A 24,148-nucleotide genomic window follows, 5' to 3' on the forward strand; every position below is an offset into this window, starting at 1 on the left:
AGCTCCCAGTCCGCCATTGTATTGATTTTGAAATTTTAATGTTTGTTTTTAAAGCTTTAAATGGTCTAGCTCCTGCCTATTTATCTGAGATTTGAACAGTTCACCGCCCCAGCAGACCCCTCCCATCGTCCTCCCAGATGGTTTTGGATGTCCCCAGGTCCCGATACAAACAGTGGGGTTATCGTTCATTTGTTCAACAGTAATGGTAAAACATCTTTCTTCAGTTTTTTTTCACAATCTAGTTGATTAAATCGGATACCCTCAGAACAAATGGCACAGTTTCAAGTCTGTGAAATTTTTTTAAAATTATGTAAGAACCAATCACACAGCAGAATTTACACACACCCCAAACACAAGAAGTATTCACACTTAGAGGAATTACCAATTTGAGCATCCAAAAACTGAAAATTAAGACAGTGCTTGGTCTGTTATCTCAGATCACATCAAAATTCAGTGTGAAAACTGACCCAAATACATGACATAAATTTCCTGCGCCAGTCCTACGGCATCTTTTCTGAGAGAACAGCACACAGTCTGTGTAGGGACATGATAATGGGAGTCATGTGGATCTACTCTTTGCGACAGGGAGGCTGGAAAAACATCATCTGTCCTGCAAGAACATTTTATTTGGTTGGAAAAGAGCTGTGTCTGTCAACCTATGAAAACCGGCCTTTTAGACATGTCCACCCCGAGCCCTGCGAGGCGTGTACACATCAGATCACACCACACTGGGATTTGGGTAGAAAACAGACCTGAGACGAGTATTTATCACTAAGTCAGAACAGCCTGCTTCAGTTTGTCACCTGTCTGGAGGATGGTAAGGATGTGGTTTAGATTTTCTCCTTGAATTCTACTACTGTATGTGTTGCTTATCCACATATTTCCTATCCATTGTATTTATTTTAGTGGTTTTTATAGTAGTTTTTACTCTATTCTATTGTTCTTATCTATCATTACTTATACAGGGGTTGGACAAAATAATGGAAACACCTTCACCTCAAGATGATAATGCCCCAATCCATACAGCTAGAATTGTTAAAGAATGGCATGAGGAACATTCTAATGAAGTTGAGCATCTCGTATGGCCGGCACAGTCCCCAGACCTCAACATTATTGAGCATTTATGGTCAGTTTTAGAGATTCAAGTAAGACGTCGATTTCCACCGCCATCGTCTCTAAAAGAGTTGGAGGGTATTCTAACTGAAGAATGGCTTAAAATTCCTTTGGAAACAATTCACAAGTTGTATGAATCAATACCTCAGAGAATTGAGGCTGTAATTGCCGCAAAAGGCGGACCTACACCATATTAAATTATATTTTGTTGATTTTTTAAGGTGTTTCCATTATTTTGTCCAACCCCTGTAGTTGTTTTTTTTTTTGTTTGTTTGTTTGTTTTTATCCAGTTCATTCATTTCTGGGAAACTCTGTTTAGTTCTGATTCATATCTGTGATCGCATAACAATAAAGCTGAGTCTGATATTTTCTGATTGCGTGCACCAACTATTTTAATCTCTAACTACGCGTAGCCAACTCCCTGATAGATGTATTACTGTTTAAAGGTCAGCCGTCATCATCACTGTTATTAAAATCTCCTGGAGGGTATTTGAGTGTGTGAAAGGCTCCCAAGTTTGACAGCTCTTGCTCTAAAAAGATGTGTAAGGAAGTTATAAACACCAAAGAGGATCATTAAAATCTGGTGTACAATGTGTGTAATCACAGTCTGTGCTCGGGTTGAGTGACATTTAGAACTGATCAGAAATGTTTTTTTGTTGTTGATTAACAGTAAGGCAGTAACTGGGTTCCAGCATGTACCAACATGTCTTTTCTGAGGAGCTATGATGCATTCAAGGGTCCTCCTTTCGCTTTCATGACCAGTTCTAAAACATCTGTCGTGCTCAGTGTGACAACATGTAAGTGACGGCCCACGTCTTCTGTGTTTTTTTTTTTGATGTGCCTCTCCCAAAATGTAATAGATATTGTGTTCATTCTTCTGTCTTTGTGTGTGTTTCAAAGGGTTCCTAATGGTTCAGCTCTGCCTCGGTCAACACAGAGCCCTACTCGGCACAACCCCCAACATTAAACACATTGTGGTCGGAAGGTGCTACAATTACATCACACTCATTAACGCCACTTCAAGGTATTGTCACGTGGTGTTTTATCTTCAGATTAGCTCATTCCACATCTATCACATGGGCTTCATCAGAGGTGTAGATTCACATGACTTCTATAGCCATTTGGAAATTTAATCAGCCTTCGGCAAACACCGAAAATCCCAACTGGTTTCAGCTGCTTATGTCAGTAAAGACAGAGTATAGACAGTATTCAGGTCACTGTTGTTGAAGCCCACATAAAAAAAAAAAAAAAAAACTGTTTTAATGTGGCGCCAAGTGAATGATTTTTGTGTTTCTGTATCAAAACAGAAAGTGGGGCGGCATTAAATGGGGACATGTCTTGATATGCTTAAAAAAAAAACTCTTTCAGTTCTACTTTTTGTTCAAAAGGCTTAACTGTTCAGTAGCGTTTCTACGGAAAAATATCTTATCAGTTCAGTGGAAGTTTTCACATTGGTTTCACAAATAAGTAACTGTCTGATTTTTGTTTTTTTTTTGTTTTTTTAGATTTTTAGTTTTTCACAGTTAAGATTGGGTTTGTAACAGAAGAAGCGCAAAACCAAAATGCATGGATTAGACCGGGGGTGTCAAACTCATTTTAGCTCAGAGGCCACATTCAACCTAATATGATCTAAAGTGGGTTGGACCAGTAAAATAATAACATAATAACCATAAATAATGTCAACTCCACTTTCTGTTTAAAAGTGAAAAAAAGTAAATACAGGGTGGGGAAGCAAAATTTACAATGAACATTTAGTTGTTTTTTCTCAGCAGGCACTACATCAATTATTTTGAAACCAAACATATATTGATGTCATAATCATACCTAACACTATTATCCATACCTTTTCAGAAACTTTTGCCCATATGAGTAATCAGGAAAGCAAACGTCAAAGAGTGTGTGATTTGCTGAATGCACTCGTCACACCAAAGGAGATTTCAAAAATAGTTGGAGTGTCCATAAAGACTGTTTATAATGTAAAGAAGAGAATGACTATGAGCAAAACTATTACCAGAAAGTCTGGAAGATACTATTAAAGAAGAATGGGAGAAGTTGTCACCCGAATATTTGAGGAACACTTACGCAAGTTTCAGGAAGCGTGTGAAGGCAGTTATTGAGAAAGAAGGAGGACACATAGAATAAAAACATTTTCTATTATGTCAATTTTCTTGTGGCAAATAAATTCTCATGACTTTCAATAAACTACACTGAACAAAAATATAAATGCACCACTTTTGTTTTTGCTCCCATTTTTCATGAGCTGAAGTCAACAATCTAAAACTTTTTCTACGAACACAAAAGGCCTATTTCTCTCAAATATTGTTCATAAATTTGTCTAAATCTGTGTTAGTGAGCACTTCTCCTTTGTCCTTTGCTGAGATAATCCATCCACCTCACAGGTGTGGCAGATCAAGATGCTGATTAGACAGCAGGATTATTGCACAGGTGTGACTTAGGCTGGCCACAATAAAAGGCCACTCTAAAATGTGCAGTTTTACTGTATTGGGTGGTCCAGGGGGGGTCAGAAAACCAGTCAGTATTTGGTGTGACCACCATTTTCCTCGCACAGTCTTCTTCATGAATTCTCTGAAACAGCTTTGGAGATGGTTTATGGTAGAGAAATGAATATTCAATTCACAGGCAAAAGCTCTGCTGGACATTCCTGAAGTCAGCATGCCAACTGCATATTCCCTCAAAACTTGTGACATCTGTGGTATTGTGCTGTGTGATAAAACTGCACATTTTGGAGTGGCCTTTTATTGTGGCCAGCCTAAGGCACACCTGTGCAAAAATCATGCTGTCTAATCAGCATCTTGATATGCCACACCTGTGAGGTGGATGGATTATCTCAGCAAAGAAGAAGTGTTCACTAACACAAATTTAGACAGATTTGTGAACAATATTTGAGAGAAATAAACCTTGTGTGTACACAGAAGAAGTTTTAGATCTTTGAGTTCAGCTCATGAAAAATGGGAGCAAAAACAAGAGTGGTGCGTTTATATTTTTGTTCAGTGTAATTGGTTATACATTGTCTTTCAACCCCTGCCTCAAAATATTGTAAATTTTGCTTCCCCACCCTGTATACTCAGTGCCAATGAAAACGCAACACTTGAAGATTCTTATATTTTTTTAAATCAATGAGGATTTTTATTCCATAAGCTCTTTGGAATTAATCATAGGCCATTTCTATACAGTAAAAATAAAAAAATCACATCCAAATTTGTTGACAAAAAATAAGGATAAAGAAAGAAACACAAGGACCCCCAAAACCAAAAGTCACAAAGCGGTCCCGGAGGTGCTGCAGCTCAATGTAGTGATCCTGCTGTGGCGTGGTCACACGTGCTCGTCCAGGGCGAGGTCTGTCTGCAGTTGAGCCAGTTTCTTCATGCCTCTGTTGCATCCTGACTAGGGCTGTGCAATTAATCGAAATTCAGTTACGATTTCGATTATTACACTCAACGATTACAAAAATTATGTAATCGAGAAAAAACGATTATTAATTTTGAGTTTTAATTCACGTGCACGCAAGCTACCATGAGCTGCTCCACCCCGCCCCCCTCTAAGCTCCAGCTGCCAGCTAGCCGGCAGGTCCACCTCACGAGGAAAGTTGTACCTAGCGGTCTTGAAAAATGGCAGGAGAGTCACAGCAGAAGCGCTTGGTAAACAAAAAAGGCAAGTCAAATTCAATTGTATATGGAATCACTTTTGGTTTGATGAAGAGGACGAAGAGCAAAAACTCATTTCGTGCAAAAAGTGTTTCGTAGTTGAGTCCGCAACGACCGCTAACACAACAAACATTTTTAACCATCTAAAGTTTAACCACCTGTAAAAACACGTAGACTCAAGGATCTCAGGAAGAGACTGTTGTTCCAATATTTTCTATATTTGTTCCACCGGAAGTGTAACCTTTGCTACTTTAGGAAAAGTCTACATGATGCAAAGGACAAAACGGTGTCTCTTTATCTGCCCAGGAGCCCCATAGAATCTAAGGAGCCAGGGTAAAAACCCCAACTGCTGGGAATGAGGGGTACCCCACAATTTAAAAGGACTTACCACTTGAAGTTCAGTGTCGGGGGAACACAACAGGAGAATGAAGAAAAATTCACCAAGAGAAGGGTTGAGTTTTAAAAAAGCCTAGTCCAGAATCTGGTTTATTAAAACAGCAAAAGTTTACAAAAAATCAAAACTTGTGAATTATCAGAGAAGGCAGTTTACCACTAGTATCTCTATAAAACACACACTTGTCAAAACAAAAGCCAAGGAAAAAGGAGGAGCAGGAAGGGCGTCTCCTTCATTACGTTTTATAGTCTTTAGTGACTGTTGGAGACTCCCCTTTCTCTGTGACCTCATTAATACAAGACTCACAATTGGTTAATAATAACACATGGGCAAAGCATATCCGTTATACGTCATTTGTTCAGCATTATTTCTAAGAAAAGCTTATAACAAAAGTTCATCTAAGTTCAGCGTATACGGTGTACACCTGTCAATCAACCTTGGTTAGGCATCTAAGCCCAAAACATAAAATAACAATCTTTCCACATAGTCTAGCTGCAAAGCGATCTAAGTGTCAAGATCTAAGTTTTTTTTCCCCATTTCTTTTCATTTTGTTTTTGTCTTAGCAGCAAAATTAGTAGGTTAACATAGTATCAGAGAAGTAGCACAGAACTCTAAGAGCAGCAGCATGGCATAAAGCAAATTCTCCTTATAATGGTCACATTTACCTCCCATTCAACTTAAGACTTGTCTAACACACCTCAACCTTTATGATAATCTGATGAAAAATCAAAACACAAAAAAACCCCAACTCCGTCTACAACTTCGTCTGCAATGCAATCTTCAATCTCCGAATCTCTTTATGCTGGAACTCCCTGCTCATCAACATCGGAGAGACACCAAAAGATAACAGACTCCATTGGCCATTACCTGGTTAAAGCTATGTGCTCCATTAACACCACTGACAACTGGGGCTTCAGACAAATGGTGAATACACTGGACAAGCGCTATATTTTGCCTTCAAGACAACATTTTACATGTGCTGCTACTATATTGAACATACTTGAATTTATAATTTGCACTTTACGTGAGTTTTTTTTTTTTTATTGCTACAGTTCTATGGCAAGTCTATAGCAGTTTAATTACAGTGCACTATTTGTTTACAAAAGGGAACATACTTGAATTTACAGTACACTTATTTGCATTCAAAGATTTTTTTTTCGTACAAAAGTGAACATACTTTGTTTTAGTGTTTAAAAGCCTTATTTATGTTTAAAGAGTATATTTTACATTGTTTTGCAAGAAAAAAATAAACAACTTTAAGGTTAACAAATAATCATTTTTAATAATCGTGATTTCAATCATTGGTAAAATAATCGTGATTATTATTTTGTTCAATAATCGAGCAGCCCTAATCCTGACTATGGTGGACACATTGCATCCAAAACGGCGCGCCACCTGCCGAGCAGAGATTCCGGCCTCTAGGAGCCCCATAGCATGGCATCTTTGGTCACGTGTCAGTCTAGGCATCGCTGAGTTATTGCAAATGATTTTGGTGCTTTTCAGCTTGCCTTTATATACAGAACATGACCACGCCTTAACTGACCACAATTCCTTAAGTTGAGCAGTTCATTTCTGAGCAAAGAGAAAAACAAGTCTTATGAATGCAGACAAGTTCATTCAAGCGTGACAATAGCTCAACCCGTCTCAGGTTGTTAAGAAATTGTCTGGGATTATTTTATACAGGTGAAACTTAAACATATGCAGATGCAGCTCAGGAACAATAAAACACATTCAAGTGTTACGTTTTCATTGGCACTGAGTATAATATAAATAATAGGATAAGAACTTTTTTTTTCTTAATCAATTTTTTTTTATTTTATCTCAGAAGTACAATACAAAAGAAAAAGAAATTCACATTTTATAATACAAGATTCTGTGACACACAAAGTATAACCCCCCCCCCCCCCCCCCCCCTTCCCCCCAGATCCAGTGGCGACCCCCATACCAACCCAATCTGGATCTCAGAATACAAAAACCAACTAATAAAGACAAATAAAGACAAATACATGTATATAGATGAAGGAGAATATAATTTACAGATATAAACAGAATAGTGATCAGGAGAGTCATAGACAATTATGTTACACTTTCTTTAACCATAAAATAAATACCATCCCACATACCGAGCGTTTTTCGACTGGCTGCATGCATCCGGGCCACTGACCTCTCCATCATAACTATATCTAGAAAATAATTTATCCATTGTTGCCGTGATAAAGTATGAGGTGGTTGCCGTCTCAATGCCAGCATTTTCTTGGCTGCAGTGAGAGCAGCCCATAATATACGCCTTTGCTGAAGAGAAAGTTCTAAGGTAGAGTCATCATTAAGCAGAAGTAAAGATGGTAGGACAAGAACTTTTGAGTAAAAAAAAGTACATTTCGTAATGAGAATGTTTACATCTGCGAATTGTACTTGAACATAACATGAACAAATATAAACAATCTGAAAATTTGTTAGTAAAATAATTGCAATGTTAACAGTATTACACCTCAGTTTATCATTTATACATGTGAATCCCAACTTAGAGATCACAGTGGATCTACAAATACACAAAATATTAAATAACAAGTAGAATATTATTAAAATTCCACATACTTCTCTTAAGACATTTTAGATATTCACATTTTTTGTAAAAGGCTAGTCTGTAAATGTCAACGTTTTTGTGTAATTTTACAGTTTTTCACACTAAAACAAAGAGACAAATTTACAAGTTTCATTATTTATAGGTTATTATGATAGTCTTTTACTGGTCTGATCCACTTTAGACTGAAATGACCTAAGGTGATTTTAACATCCTTGACTGTTAATACAGGGTGACACAAAAAATGGGAACTTTTTAACAATCCAATAAAACCAAGAGTGATGGAAGAAAAATATTTTATTCATAGTAATTGAAACCTTAAAACATGCCATTTAAGAAACAATGATGGAATTTTCATTTTTTAAAAATTACTTCCTGTAGATGGCGTCCTCCTGTACGAATGCATTCTTGAAATCTGCTGTTGAGATTCCTCATTGACCGCTGGAACATCTCAGCTGGGATACTGTGAATTTCATCCTGAATTCTCTGTTTTAACTCATCCAGAGTTCTTGGTCGAGTCGTGTACACTTTACTCTTGAGATAGCCCCACAAGAAAAAATCACAAACGGACAAATCTGGCGATCTAGGGGGCCAGGGAACATTACCGAATCTTGAGATCACACGGTTACCGAACAATTCTCGCACAGCCGCCAATGGTTACTAAAATGGGGGTGTGTTTACTTGTTCAAGGTCACTGTCTCGCAGTGCTGCCACTTGCTCATGTCTGCCAATACACACTTCAAAAATTCCCGTTTTTTTGGGTCACCCTGTAATTTAAAAAAAATGAAAATTCCATCATTGTTTCTTAAATGGCATGTTTTAAGGTTTCAGTTACTATGAATAAAGTATTTTTCTTCCATCACTCTTGGTTTTATTGGATTGTTAAAAAGTTCCCGTTTTTTTTGTGTCACCCTGTATCTTCAATTTAATTTTTGCAATTCACAAATTCATCCCAGGGGCCCGACTGAACCCTTTGGTCGGCCGGATTTGGTCCCCGGGCCGCATGTTTGACACCTGTGGATTAGACTTAGTTTAAAAGTCAGAATCTCCTAGTTTCTGTGTCTAACATGTGGCTGAAACATAAACATGGCTCAAATGTAACTAAAATGGTCAAGTGGTGATTCATCTTAAGCGCTCACACATTTTCATCATAACTTATTTAAAACCCCTTTAGCCCTATCGGCCTGCGGGCCAAAAACTTATATTAATATCACTGGTCTACAATTTTTTAGAAATGATTTGCTTCAGAGATTAAATGTGCTAATTGTTACGTATTTTAATAAGATTAATTGGAAAATAAATGACAAAAGTGCCTGTTTGCTGATGTTTTCAAGGTATACGATAAAGTGTTATTCCACATATATATTGGTTTATGTACATTTATATAATAGTTTTAGAAATCCTCCACTAAATAGAACCTGTAAAGTGAATGTATTCTAATGTGCAGACAGTGTTTTGCAGTAGATCTTGTAGCTCTGAGACAAATATTCCTTTTGAGTCAAACCCATTCTCTCGTTAATTCTTGAATTTCACATTTTGACCCAAGGCTGTATCTTAGAAAGTTCAGCCAACCAGCAATTTTTTACTTGATTTTTCTTTATCAGTGACTTTCATGTGGTAAAATTTCATTACTTTTATTCTGGAAGCATTTTCCTTGTAGACCAGTGTATTCATCTACAGTCTACTCTCGTTAAATCCCCCGCCGTTATACCGCCATTTCCGCCTATCGCCATCCGCCAGCCCAGTTCCATGCACAAACAACACTTATACCATTGATTTCCCGACCGTTATACCGCCAGCGTGATTGCCATCGAGTACACATAAATTTTAACAATGCACTGAAACAAACGCGCCAGACGCTGATCGCGACAAGCTACGAGTAGGTCTACGGAACGGCCACCGTTCATTTATCGCAGAACACTCAGTAGGTCAGGATGTCGGGAAGAGGACGTGGGATTAAGCCAAAGCCTCAAGATGATGGGGTGTCATTTCCCGACACGGTATAATAATGCTTAAAATGTTTCCCCACTTTAAATGATCCCTTACAACATAACAGAATCAAGATTTATTTAGAAAGGCAATTAGAACGGGTTAACGGAGGCAGCATAGACATCATATAGTAAAGACATGCACATTATGGACGCAACCCGTTGTAACGCCATTTTCGCTATACCGCCAATTTGGCCGCGAACAGAAGTTGGCGGTATAACGAGAGTAGACTGTACTATAAAAATATAATAAATCAGGACAATGGATGTTTTTTTCAACTTTTGCTCAAAGTTTAGACCCTAATGTTAATAAAAGTACATCTAAAGTGTATTTTAGTGCAAACTTTAATGTTCAAACATGATTTTTAATCTTTGTGGGGTGAAATATACGCTGTTAAAAATCTCCGACACGAACGATTAATTTATGCATATCATTGTCAATCCAGCCGAAAAAAAAACAGGCGGGGATAAAAAATTCTAATTTCTCTTTTAGTTTGTTACAGTTTACTCAGGCATAGTAATAGATACAATATTTTAGACAATGGGAATAGATTCTGTGGGGTCTCTAAATGTCCATAGACACCAAGAACATCCATATGAACCTTATTATTGGGAAGTAATTCTTCATTTACTTTGCGTATGTCTTTTTAGGCGTTTTTCCCCTGAAAATATGGTCAGGGTTAAACAGGTTAAAAAAAAAAAAAAAAAATCCAGGCTTTGGGGCATATTGTTGATGCTGACTTTACATCTGTGGCGTATGTGCAGGCATGACTGTGAGGATATCTGGAGACATTTTGAGGAGGCGGTTGTTCGTCAGTCTTCTTGTAACGTGACGATGGAGGATTATCATCATATGTTCAGAGCAATGACACAAACCTGGCCGTGCAACAGGGTGAGTCAGACTGTGATCAGAGCAGCAAAATGAAATTAATCACTTTTTGTGTCCATTATCACAGCTAAACTTGTAGCACCGCATTATGTAATGATGGTGTAATATGTAATAATGTAATAATTTTTCACCTCATTATGTAATTATGCATTTTGTAATAAAATTCTTGAACGTAATAAACTGTTTTGTAGTAACTTGTGTCTTCCAAATTTCAGTGCACCAGTTAATTTTCTTCCAAATCCAATCTAACTTTATTTGTAAAGCACTTTAAAACAACTGCAATGGACCAAAGTGCTGTACAGAAGAATAAATAAAACCAAAGTAAAATGATAAAACACAAGAATAGATTAAAAGACATAGAACAACTGTACAAATAAAAAGAAAACTGTGCTGTACAGAAGAATAAATAAAACCTAAATAAAATAATAAAATACAAGAATAGATTAAAAGACATAGAACAACTGTACAAATGAAAAGAAAACTGTGCTGTACAGAAGAATAAATAAAACCAAAGTAAAATGATAAAACACAAGAATAGATTAAAAGACATAGAACAACTGTACAAATAAAAAGAAAACTGTGCTGTACAGAAGAATAAATAAAACCTAAATAAAATAATAAAATACAAGAATAGATTAAGACATAGAACAACTGTACAAATAAAAAGAAAACTGTGCTGTACAGAAGAATAAATAAAACCAAAATAAAAGAATAAAATACAAGAATAGATTAAAAGACATAGAACAACTGTACAAATAAAAAGAAAACTGTGCTGTACAGAAGAATAAATAAAACCAAAATAAAAGAATAAAATACAAGAATAGATTAAAAGACATAGAACAACTGTACAAATAAAAAGAAAACTGTGCTGTACAGAAGAATAAATAAAACCTAAATAAAATAATAAAATACAAGAATAGATTAAAAGACATAGAACAACTGTACAAATAAAAGAAAACTGTGCTGTACAGAAGAATAAATAAAACCTAAATAAAATAATAAAATACAAGAATAGATTAAGACATAGAACAACTGTACAAATAAAAAGAAAACTGTGCTGTACAGAAGAATAAATAAAACCTAAATAAAAGAATAAAATACAAGAATAGATTAAAAGACATAGAACAACTGTACAAATAAAAAGAAAACTGTGCTGTACAGAAGAATAAATAAATCTAGATAAAAGAATAAAATACAAGAATGGATTATAAAAACATAAAAAGCTGTACAATTTTAAAACAAAAAAACTAAGAACAATAAACCAATACCAAATAAAACGACAGAGTAAAAATAATACGTCCAAACATCTCAAAAGCCAAGGAGAAAAGCTGGGTTTTAAAAAGTTTTTTTTGTCAGTAATAGTTTGCAAACACATTCTCCATTATAATGAATACAGTTACATTTGATTTAGGTTTGAACAATGAAACATCTACTATTTTTTTTTTTTTAAAATGAATTCTAATTAAGCTAGAACACTACTGTTGTTCTGCTGGTGTGATGGTTTTTCCAATCAAGGCATTAATTTTGAAGGTTTATTACATAATGCACAAAATTATTACATTTCCTTTAAAGAAAAGTGCTACACCCACTGTTGCAATATGTAATTAGTTATTACAAAATGCGGCAAAGTTCATTAAAAAAATGCATTCAAGAATTTTATTACAAAATGCAGTATATTCTTATAAAATGCGTTATTACATAATGAGGTGAAAAATTATTACATTATTACATATTGCACTGTTATTACATAATACAAACACAAATACAAACGTGCTTTTGTCGTCTCCTTCCCTGTGATCAGTTCCTTTTCTGGAGTAAAACCAGAACACTAATGCACAGTTACGCTGCCGTGATGCGTCACTTCTGGACCCTGGAGGACACGCTGGTGGGCTACATGTTCAACGACCTCATCTGGTGTGGCAGAGAACGAGACTCCGGTAGGTGTTGACTTCACAAACCTAAAAACAAACTCACATTAACCCTTTCATGCATACTGGTCACTACAGTGGACAGCTATTCTACAGCTGTTCTCTTGTGTATTCATGGATTTTTTATTTTTTTTTTTTACACATATCTTTATTAAAGTTTTAAGACACTACGTATCTTTTCTGACATGAATTGGTAACCTTTTGTAGATCTCTCCTGAGCATAAACCCCCAGAATCACAAGCCCCCCCCCCACCGTAGTTTTCACACAATTTATCAGTAAATACGTGTTTCGTTGCTTCAAAAATTAAACGCATGGTGTCCAGCTGATGATGATGATGATGATTATTATTATTTATTTTATTTTTTTTAACTTTTTTTTTTTATGTTTTTTTTTGTACTTTTTATTTATTTTATCTGTTTATTTATTTTGTTTTTTGTTTTTTATAAGAATTTTTTCAATCACATTGTTTTTTTTTCATGTTTAAAGAGAAATTAAAACACTCAGGGAAAAAAAAAATCTTGATTAAGGTTCTCATAATTCATGCATGAAAGGGTTAAAGGTTGAGGATGCGAAATGTGGTGCCTAGGGGTGAAGCTGCAGATGACATCCAAATGATTACCCCACCCCACCCACACCCACACCCCCTCACACAATATTTACTAACAGGCAGAATATTGGTAAAATTGCACTTAAATCTCTTAAGACATTTCAGATTGTTCATATTTATTCAGGTTATTCCCATTTTTATAAAAAAGGAAAGTTTGTTGATGTAAACATTTTCATGTAATTTTACTTTCTTTCTTTTTTTTTTTAACACTAAAACAATGAGAAAATTTGCAGTTGTCATTATTTATAGGTTACTACAATAGTATTTTAGTGGATTGACCCAATTGAGATTATATTTGTCTGTATGTGGAACCTGAATTGAAATAATTTTGACACTATTTATTGTTCATTTCTTCAGTGTAATTGTTGCATTTCACAAATTCATCCTACAGGCCAGAGCTGACCCTTTGGCGGGCCAGATTTGGCCCCCGGGCCGTATGTTTGACACCTGTGCTCTATGGACTTTAACTATTTATATGTCTGATACAAACAAATAAAGAAAAAACATGATTGGGTATGGTGTTGAAAATATTGTATAATGTTTAGGAGTACAACAGGTACATGATTGAATTAAGTTATTATACAATGTGTGTTCTGTATTAACATTTTTGCATGTGTCATATGCAAAACAAGCATATTCACTTGTTCTATATGGAAATTATCTATTTGAATAAAGTAAACAGGAGTAACTCTAACTCACTGTTATTGTGTAACAGTAGCTCACAGAAGATTAAAGTTCGGAGATCACTGCTCTGGGCTCTTTGGTAGTAACTCTAGTCACTTTTACATTGTAATAGAAGTACTTATGTTGGATGCCACCAGCTATATGTAACAAAAAAGGAACAATTATCCACAGATTGTATAAAGAAGTGACTGAAGATGTTACTAATTGAGTTGTGAACCCTAAGTTTTCATTTTGGCCACTGACTTTGCAGTTTTTAGAGCCATGAATGCAAAAAATAATGTGTCAACACAATCATACCGGCACAGTAAAACACACATTTCCATGATAAAATCACTCCACATTAATAAAACCTGTCAATCACAATGATATTGGAGCTGTCTGTCAAGAGAAGAGTGTGTTTTAATCATAAGGTAGAAGCTGCAGATCATAACTGTCAATCAAAGCCTTCTGTTGGGTCTAAAATCTTATTAACAGAGCAATAACTTATGAAAGGGCCAACCCAACTCACATTAAAAGGTCCAAATAAAATCAAAAAGGCCACAATGACTTCTGGAAAAACAATTGTTGATATAGTATTTTAGAGAGAAAGTCTATCTAAGTTTGGGAAATGACACCTAGTGGTCATCACTGGTATTACACTTTAAGATGCTTCCACTTTCCAGCAGCAATCTGTAACCTTTGACCTTTAGAGCTGCTGTGGAACCATCTATATATTTAAAAAGTAAGAAAATACAACAGTTTTTAGTTGATTTTAAATAAATGAAAACATAATTATGAATGTGACCAAGTGATGTTAACCCATAAAAACCCAGCGCTACTTTTGTGTCGGTTCCCAAATGAAATTTTCTCTATATTTAACCTTTCTTAAGCATTTTATCGCCATTTGTTATAATATTATCTTCTGTATTTTGTATTTTGTCAGTATAAATCAGCTATTTTTCTGTATTTAATTTACTGATCATGTAGATCACAGGTGTCAAACATGGGGCCCGGGGACCAAATCTGGCCTGCAGGATGAATTTGTGAAATGCAAAAATTACACTGGAAATATTAACAATCAATGGTGTCAAAATCATTTTAATTCAGGTTCCACATACAGTCCAATTAGATTTCAAGGGGGTCAGACCAGTAAAATATTATCATAATCTATAAATAATGACAACCCCAAATTTTCTCTTTGTTTTTTTGGTGAAAAAAATTAAAGTTACACGAAAATGTTTACATTACCAAACTATACTTGTATAAAAATGTGAATAACCTGAACAAATATGAACAAACAGAAATGTCTTTTGAAAAGTTACTGCCTGTTACTAAATGTTTTGTGCGACTGTATTGCACATGTGTAAATGATAAACTGATAAACCGAGGCAGAATATTGTTAAAATTGCACTTGTTTTTCTTAAGACAATTCAAGTTGTTCATGTTATTCCGATTTTTAAGGAAACTTTGTAGATGTAAACCTGATCATAATGTAATTTTACTTTTTCACCGTTATTATTTTACTGGTCCGGCCCACTTTAATCAAATTGGGCTGAATGTGGCCCCTGAAGTAAAATGAGTTTGACACCCCTGATGTAGATGTTCACAAAAACTCAGATTAAAGTTGAGGGTTATTATATCAAAAACAGAAAACTGAAGAAATAGTGACTTTTTCAGTAAAATATGTCATTAACTGAACATAAACCCAGTGTCTCCATCCACTGTCATTGATCCAACTCTATGGGTTTTACTGGTGAATCAATGTTGTAGAAGATGACGGTGTTTCCACGGTAACTACGGAGCCTCTGAACGTCCAAATGGGTCATATCTGATGACCATGAAAAGATGACAAACTGTATTTTACGCCAATTATTTACATGTATTGATAGGATTAGTGGATCAACAGGTATTAAACAGTTTAGATCAGTAGATGGTTTTGGTCGACGGTGGATGTTTGGGTCTTTATGGGTTAAAGTGATTCTTAATGTGATATATCACAAATCCATGGGATGAACATAAACCTTTTCAACATCCAGGAAGCTGTTAAATATAATGAATGACGCAATAATTACAATATGCTGAGCTGGGTTTTGGTTCACTCATTTCTAACCTGAACATCATCTTTTACTGTAACTAACAACTGTTTACATGTGACAGGTTTTGATTTCAGCGCTTGTCCAGAGTGGTCGGCGTGTAGAAATCATCCGGTGTATTCTCTGTGGAAGCTGGCATCGCAGAATGTGAGTTTAATATTCTAAGATTTTTTATTTAAATGCAACCTGCAATTAGGGATGTTAATGATAACCGGCATAACGATAAACCGCGGTAAAATTGCAGACGGTTAGTATTACCGTTAAAATTCTAATTATCATGATAACCGTGTTTGATTACCGCACTTTTAGGGGAAAAAACCCTATGTAAAGATCTGCTTTTATGTCAAATATTTGAGTATAGTTTTAATTTATTACAATTTTAATTTTATATACCTAATATTTGGAACCAATATTCACTTTTAAAGTCTTTGAAAAGGTTTGTTAAGCATCTGTGTGTTATTTATGCAATAAATTATATACATTTTTCAAATCGGATTTTATATATTTTTTTGTGTGTGTTTTCTGGCCTTTTATGTTGATATAGTAGGTTAAAGTGAAAAAATAACTGATGTATGAGATAGATGAAGTTGTGCTGAAAAAAAAAGATACCAAACATGGGTATTGTAAACATTTGTTTACATAGTATATAAAGGACAAATCAAATAGGCTCAGACTACCAAGGGTTAATACTTGAATGTTTCTGCCAAAGGAAAGTGCATTGTGCCTATTATTTTATTTTATTTATTTATTTTAAATACAACTTGGTTAAATTATTTCAGGTTGTGTATAAGTACTTTTTGAACATTTTGAGCACAGTTTCAAGAATACCCTGATATTAATGATAACTGTGATAATTTTGGTCACAATAACCGCGATATGAAATTTTCATATCGTTACATCCCTACCTGCAATAGAAACTACAACAATCCATGTATCATTCGTTCATTCGTTTTTCAATTTAAAACCAAAAAAAAAAAAAAAGTGACTCGTTTTTTTTGTTTTTCAAAACCAGAATGAAAAATGGATAACGGTTCGTTTTTACATTTCCCGATTTTGTGCTCAAATAAAAAATGATAAAAACGGATAACAACCATTTAATCAATTTTTGCTATTTTCATTATAGTTAAGTTGTCTGACCCGGAAGTAGTCGTAACTATGGAAAAAATAAACAAATGAAATCATGGCCGGACTGGAGGAATATTTTGCTATAATTAAGCAGCTGTTTGATACAGAAGCGTATTGCATTCACACAAAAAAATAAATTTGGCTCTATTTTTATGAATTAACGAGATTAACTGCAGCTTAATTATAGCAAAATATTCCTCCAGTCCGGCCATGATTTCGTTTGTTTATTTTTTCCATAGTTACAACTACTTCCAGGTCAGACAACTTAACTATATTGAAAATAGCAAAATCGGATGAAATGGTCGTTATCCATTTTTTTTTTCCATTTTTCATTTGAGCACAAAATCGGGAAATGAAAAAACAAACCATTATCCGTTTTTCATTCTGGTTTTGAAAATGATAAACAAAAAAACGAGTTGTATTTTTGTTTTTTGATTTTTGGTTTTAAATTGAAAAACGAATGAACGAATGATACACGGATTTACAACGTCTGTAAAAAGCCTGTTCTCTTTTTGTAAAGTAGTATTTCTGTTAGTTTGCAGAGATGGCCTGTGGCAACATCACCGTGCTGTTGAATGGGTCCATTCATCACGCTTTCAGCAGGAAAAGGTGAAGGACGTCAGCAAAACAAACATCGTTAGCCTCATTATTTAATTGTCAGTATGATCTCAACTGGGCCAGACCAGTAATATAATAGCATATTACCCCTTTATAGGGCAATCATAGAAATACTCTGAAATTTAAATTTCAGATTTAGTGTGTTACTGGAGGGCGTAACAAGACTTTATTACTTTTGGGAAATTTTTCTAAATGTTTTATTGTTATGTAGATAATCAAGGTCAATGAAGTTACCATATTTGGTTCCTTACCTATAAGTGACACCAAAAAATTCCAAAAAGTAAATATAAAAATACCAGAAAATCACATATAAGGTAAAAGGAACATGTATTTTAGAACATTAGACCAACATGAGTGCTGATCCAGACCCCTGTCCACATCCACATTCTCCCTTTGAACATCATTCCTACATTAGTACCATTACTGCATGGTACCTAACAAAGCAGGTACACTCACTGTTCATGCAGAGGTGGACCTTACAGACCCTGTAGACCACATTGGACCTGAGATTGTTGACTCACTGTCCTCACTGGAACTGCTGAAAGGACCAAAAATAGCCACTTGCCACAATACAGGGTTAACATATAAATAATGACAACAACGAATTTTTCTCTTTATTTTTGTAAAAAAAAAAGCATAAAATTAAACTGTTCAAGAAAATAGATGTGAATAACCTAAAAAAAACGAAATTTCTTCAGAAAAATAAGTGCAATTTTAACAACATTACATCTCAACTTATCATTTATACATGTGCATTACAAATCAGATCTACAAAAGCACAAAACATTTAATAAAAGTCAGAATATTGTTCAAATTCCACCTAATTTTCTTTAGACATTTCAGGTTATTCATATTTTTTCAGGTTCTTCACATTTTATTGTTAAAGGGCAGTTTGTAAATGTAAATATGTTCGCAATTTAATCCTTTGATGCAGAAATTATGAGAACCTTAGTCAAGATTTTTTTTCCAGAGTGTTTTTATTCTTCTTTAGGCATGAAAAAAAAACAATGTGATTGAACATGTTTTTAATGAACCTACTTTTTATTGAGTTACAAAAATATCCACACAGTTGGACACCATGCGTTGAATTTTTGAAGCAAAGACATGTATTTAAAACACAGTAACAGAAAGTGATAAACTGTGTGTAAACTATGAAATAAAAACATTTTGAATGCATCTAATCTGATGTTTTTTCACATTTTAACATACGCTAATACTAGTTATTACTCACTTCATGGAAATAATGTGCAAAAAAACCTTTTTGTTTAACCCTTTCATGCATGAATTATGAGAACATTAGTCAATATTTTTTTCTTGAGTGTTTTTATTCCTCTTTAGGCATGAAAAAAAAAAAAAATGCAATTGAAATATTTTAATGACACTATTTTTTGTGGAGTTACAAAAATTTCCACTCAGCTGGACACCATTTTTTTTTTTTTTTAATTATTATTATTAAAGGGGTCATATTTTGCTAAACCCACTTTTTTTTTATTAGTCTTTGGTTCATTTATTTGTGTGTTTGGACCCTAATAGTTCAAAAATTATGAATTTGAACCCTCCAGGTGCTGCAAAGCTATATTTTATATTCATTTAGGCAATGGGAGTGGATTTCTACATCCTGTTTTAATTCCTGCTTAATTTCACTGCAAAAATCAAAATCTTACCAAGTGTACTTTTCTCATTTTCAGTCAAAATATCTCATCATACTTAAAATAAGACATAATCACCTGAAGTGAGATATAAGAACTTGAAAGATTTTGAAAATCTTATTTCAAGAAATCTTTTTTTTTTTTTTTAATTAATTTTTTAAATTATACATTGACATAAACATGTACTTAGACATAAGGAACCACACAGACACAATACAAAAAAAACCCCCAAAAAACAAACAAACAAAAAAAAAAAAAATGCAACAAACCTACAGACCTTGTAAACATAAAAAAAGAGAAAAAAAACCAAAAACAACAACAACAAAATAAATAATATTATCAACTCCTCTTTACAATGCTCAGGGCTGATTAAGAGTTTAATTTTTGAAGCAAAGAAACATTTTTAAAACCCATCATCAGAAAGTGATATACTATGTGAAAACTATGACATAAAAACATTTTTAATGCTGCTAACGCTAACATTTTAACATACTCTAATACTAGTTATTACTCACTTCACAGAGAGATATGAAAAAAAAAAAAAAAATTGTTTAAGAAAACTGTTAATCACAGTAAAAACATTTAGCAATTGATTTACACTGAAACATGTCACTGCAGATCGGGTTTATCTAGAACAGCAAATTTACAGTAATGGTATGAATTTCAGTGTATGGGATGATGCATAAATATCCACTGTGTCGGCTAATATGGAACTGGAACAACAAAACCCATGAATATATAAGAGACCAGCTGTAGAATAACTGTCCACTGGAGTGACCAGTATGCATGAAAGGGTTAAGAAAACTGTTAATTACAGTCTAATAACTAGTAATTGATTTACACTCAAGCATGTTACTGCAGATCAGGTTTATTGAGAACAGCAAAGTTACAGTAATGGTATGAATTGCATCGTATGAGATGGTGCACTGTGTTGGCTGATATGCAAATAAAGCAACAAAAGCTATGAATATTCAAGCGAACAGCTGTAGAAGAACTGTCCACTGTAGTGACCACCGTGCATGAAACGGTTAACAGTTTTTTTGTACTAAAACAAAGAGGAAAAAAAAAGGATAATCTGTGGGTTATTATGGTATTATTTTACTTGAGGTCACATTGGTGTGTGTCTGAAACCTGAACTAAAACGAGTTTCACACCCATGACTGTTAATATCTTCAGTGTCATTTTTGCATTTGCCAGATTGGAATGGGCTCCAAGTTTTACACCCCTGGCCTAAGTCATATTTTTTTGAGGTCATAGTCAATGATGATAAATAAAGCAACAGTGTAAGGAGAATAAAATTACACAAATATGACAGTTTGGCCAAAAATATGACTTAAGACGAATAATATGTGTTTTTATTTCGTTAACGCATCTGTATTCACTTCTCGTCTTTCATTCGCAGCATGTTTGGGAGTGTGGAACTGGACTATCTGAACCCCCAAAGAGTGGATTATGTCAATATAAAAGTGGTGACCAGCCTCGAGGGGCCCAGTGTGTGAGTCTTAACCCCCCTAAAGTATACAGGGTGGGGAAGCAAAATTTACAATGAACATTTAGTTGTTTTTTCTCAGCAGGCACTACGTCAATTGCTTTGAAACCAAACATATACTGATGTCATAATCATACCTAACACTATTATCCATACCTTTTCAGAAACTTTTGCCCATATGAGTAATCAGGAAAGCAAACGTCAAAGAGTGTGTGATTTGCTGAATGCACTCGTCACACCAAAGGAGATTTCAAAAATAGTTGGAGTGTCCATAAAGACTGTTTATAACAGGGGTCTCAAACATGCGGCCCGGGGGCCAAATGCGGCCCGCCAAAGGTTCCAATCCGGCCCGTGTGATGAATTGGCAAAGTGCAATAATTCCACGGTCAAGGCTGTGGAATTTATTTGAGTTTAGGTTCCACATACAGACTAATATGATCTACAGTAAATTAATAGTATAATAGCCTATAGAACATAATGACTCCATATTTTCTTCTCGGTTTGATGTGAAAAAAATAATCTTGTATTATGCCTGTAAATAATGACAACTTCAAATTTTTGTCTTTGTTTTAGTGCAAAAAATAACATTAAATTATGAAAATATTTACATTTACAAACTATCCTGTAACAATAAACTGTGAATAACCTGAAATTTCTAAAGAAAATTAAGCACAATTTTAACAATTTTCTGCCTGTTACTAAGTGTTTAGTGTCTTTGTAGATCTGATCCATAATGCACATGTAGAAATGATAAGTTGAGGCATAATATTGTGAAAATTGCATTAATTTTTCTTAAGAAATTTCAGCTTTTTCAGGTTATTCACATCTTTTTTTGTTTGGATAGTTTATAAAAGTAAGTATTTTCATCATTTAATGAGGGTTTTTTGCACTAAAACAAAGACAACAATTTGGAGTTGTCATTATTTATAGATTATTCTGCTATTATTTTACTGGTCCGGCCCACTGGAGATCAAATCGGGCTGAATGTGGCCCCTGAAAGAAAATGAGTTTGAGAGCCCTGGTTTATAATGTAAAGAAGAGAATGACTATGAGCAAAACTATTACGAGAAAGTCTGGAAGTGGAGGAAGCAACAAAAAACGTACCAAAGCTTTTCTTAAAGCTCTCCAATCCAAAATCCTAAAGGATCCAACCAAATCCAACTACAAGACTCTGAGATACCAGGTATTGCCATGGCTTAAAGCAGGAGTGTCAAACTCATTTCAGTTCAGGGGCCACATACAGCCTAATATTTTATAAAGTGGGCCGGACCAGTAAAATAATATAAATAATATGATAATAACTTATAAACAATGTCAACTCCAAAGTTTGCTCTATGTTTTTGAGTGAAAAAAAAAAAAGTCAAATTTCGTAATGAAAATGTTTACATCTACAAACAGTACTTGAACATAACATGAACAAATATGAACCTGAAAATTCTTATGAAAATAAGTGCAATTTTAACAGTATTGCGCCTTAGTTTATAATTTATACATGTGCATTATAACTTACAGATCACAGTGGCTCTACAAATACACAAAACATCAAGTAACAGGCAGAATATTGGTGAAATTAGAGTACCGTTAAGACATTTCAGGTTGTTCACATTTTTTGTAAAAGGCTAGTCTGTAAATGTAAACATTTTTGTGTAATTTTTACTTTTTTAAAACTGAAACAAAGAGGAAAAAGTTGCAGTTTTCATTATTTATAGGTTAGTATTTTACTGGTCTGACCCATATTAGATTGAATTGACCTAAAATTATTTGAATATCCTTGATTGTTAATATCTTCGGTGTAATTTCAGTGTAACTTTTGCATTTCACAAATTCATTCCAGGGGCCAGATTGGACCCTTTGGCGGGCCGGTTTTGGCCCCCGGGCCGCATGTTTGACACCTATGGCTTAAAGCAAACTACCCAGATGGAAATTATGTATGGACACAGGATGGTGCTCCAGCCCACACAGCTAGAAAAATACAAGATTTCTGCAAATCCAACTTTAGCAATTTTTGGGAATCATGTTTATGTCCGCCTTCTAGCCCAGATCTAAACCCTCTGGATTCTGCTATTTGGGGCGTTTTAGAACATGCTACCAACAGAACATCACACAGCGATGTCGACTTTCTTAAAGATACTATTAAAGAAGAATGGGAGAAGTTGTCACTGGAATATTTGAGGAACACTTGCGCAAGTTTCAGGAAGCGTGTGAAGGCAGTTATTGAGAAAGAAGGAGGACACATACAGGGTGGGGAAGCAAAATTTACAATATTTTGAGGCAGGGATTGAAAGACAGTGTATGACCATTTAGTTTATTGAAAGTCATGAGAATTTATTTGCCACAAGAAAATTGACATAATAGAAAATGTTTTTATTCTATGTGTCCTCCTTCTTTCTCAATAACTGCCTTCACACGCTTCCTGAAACTTGCGCAAGTGTTCCTCAGATATTCGGGTGACAACTTCTCCCATTCTTCTTTAATAGTATCTTCCAGACTTTCTCGTAATAGTTTTGCTCATAGTCATTCTCTTCTTTCCATTATAAACAGTCTTTATGGACACTCCAACTATTTTTGAAATCTCCTTTGGTGTGACGAGTGCATTCAGCAAATCACACACTCTTTGACGTTTGCTTTCCTGATTACTCATATGGGCAAAAGTTTCTGAAAAGGTATGGATAATAGTGTTAGGTATGATTATGACATCAATATATGTTTGGTTTCAAAACAACTGACGTAGTGCCTGCTGAGAAAAAGCAACTAAGTGTTCATTGTAAATTTTGCTTCCCCACCCTGTAGAATAAAAACATTTTCTATTATGTCAATTTTCTTGTGGCAAATAAATTCTCATGACTTTCACTAAACTAATTGGTAATACACTGTCTTTCAATCCCTGCCTCAAAATAGTGTAAATTTTGCTTCCCCACCCTGTAATCTATGAATCTTTGCCAGAATGTGACGACTATAAAATCAACATCAACTCTTCGCATCTGCTTTTCTACAGAGAATCGTGTCATCAAGGATCAGTCGTGGACCTGATTCAGATCCTCCAGGCCAGGGGTTTCCGCTGGACTTGCACAGACAACGACCAGTAAGTGCATTTTATTGCAAAGAAGATAAACATCCCCTCGTCTGTGCTGTGTTGTAACAGTGAATCCTGTTTTCACATGCAGGACCTTGATGATCCTTCAGTGCATCCAGAAGTCCAGACAGTCCTCATACCAGACGTGTATAAACAGCCTGTTCCTCAGAGAAAACCCAGTGTCCAACTGATATATTATTGGTTTATGACAGTCACGGTTTGATTCCCTTTAGGCTTTTTGTTCATTGTAAATTCCTAATTTGTAAATAAAA

General features: G+C 34.7%; 1 protein-coding gene across 2 annotated transcripts; it reads left to right on the plus strand.

The window, feature by feature from the left end:
* Positions 1-534: 534 nt before the first annotated feature.
* LOC115411116 (ADP-ribosyl cyclase/cyclic ADP-ribose hydrolase 1-like) lies at positions 535-24,148 on the plus strand. 2 transcript variants are annotated; one of them, XM_030123062.1, is made up of 10 exons: positions 535-817; positions 1,781-1,910; positions 2,014-2,137; positions 10,507-10,633; positions 12,432-12,567; positions 15,987-16,069; positions 17,583-17,656; positions 20,717-20,809; positions 23,799-23,885; positions 23,968-24,148. In XM_030123062.1, exons 2-10 carry the CDS (start codon positions 1,817-1,819, stop codon positions 24,065-24,067), a joined length of 918 nt encoding a protein of 305 aa, XP_029978922.1. In that variant the 5' UTR covers positions 535-817; positions 1,781-1,816; the 3' UTR covers positions 24,068-24,148. The 2 variants fall into 2 exon arrangements, with proteins under 2 accessions (XP_029978922.1, XP_029978921.1); XM_030123061.1 differs by having other exon boundaries at positions 1,784-1,910.

The sequence above is a fragment of the Sphaeramia orbicularis genome, chromosome 20 (assembly GCF_902148855.1).
Source record: "Sphaeramia orbicularis chromosome 20, fSphaOr1.1, whole genome shotgun sequence".
Lineage (NCBI taxonomy): Eukaryota > Metazoa > Chordata > Actinopteri > Kurtiformes > Apogonidae > Sphaeramia > Sphaeramia orbicularis.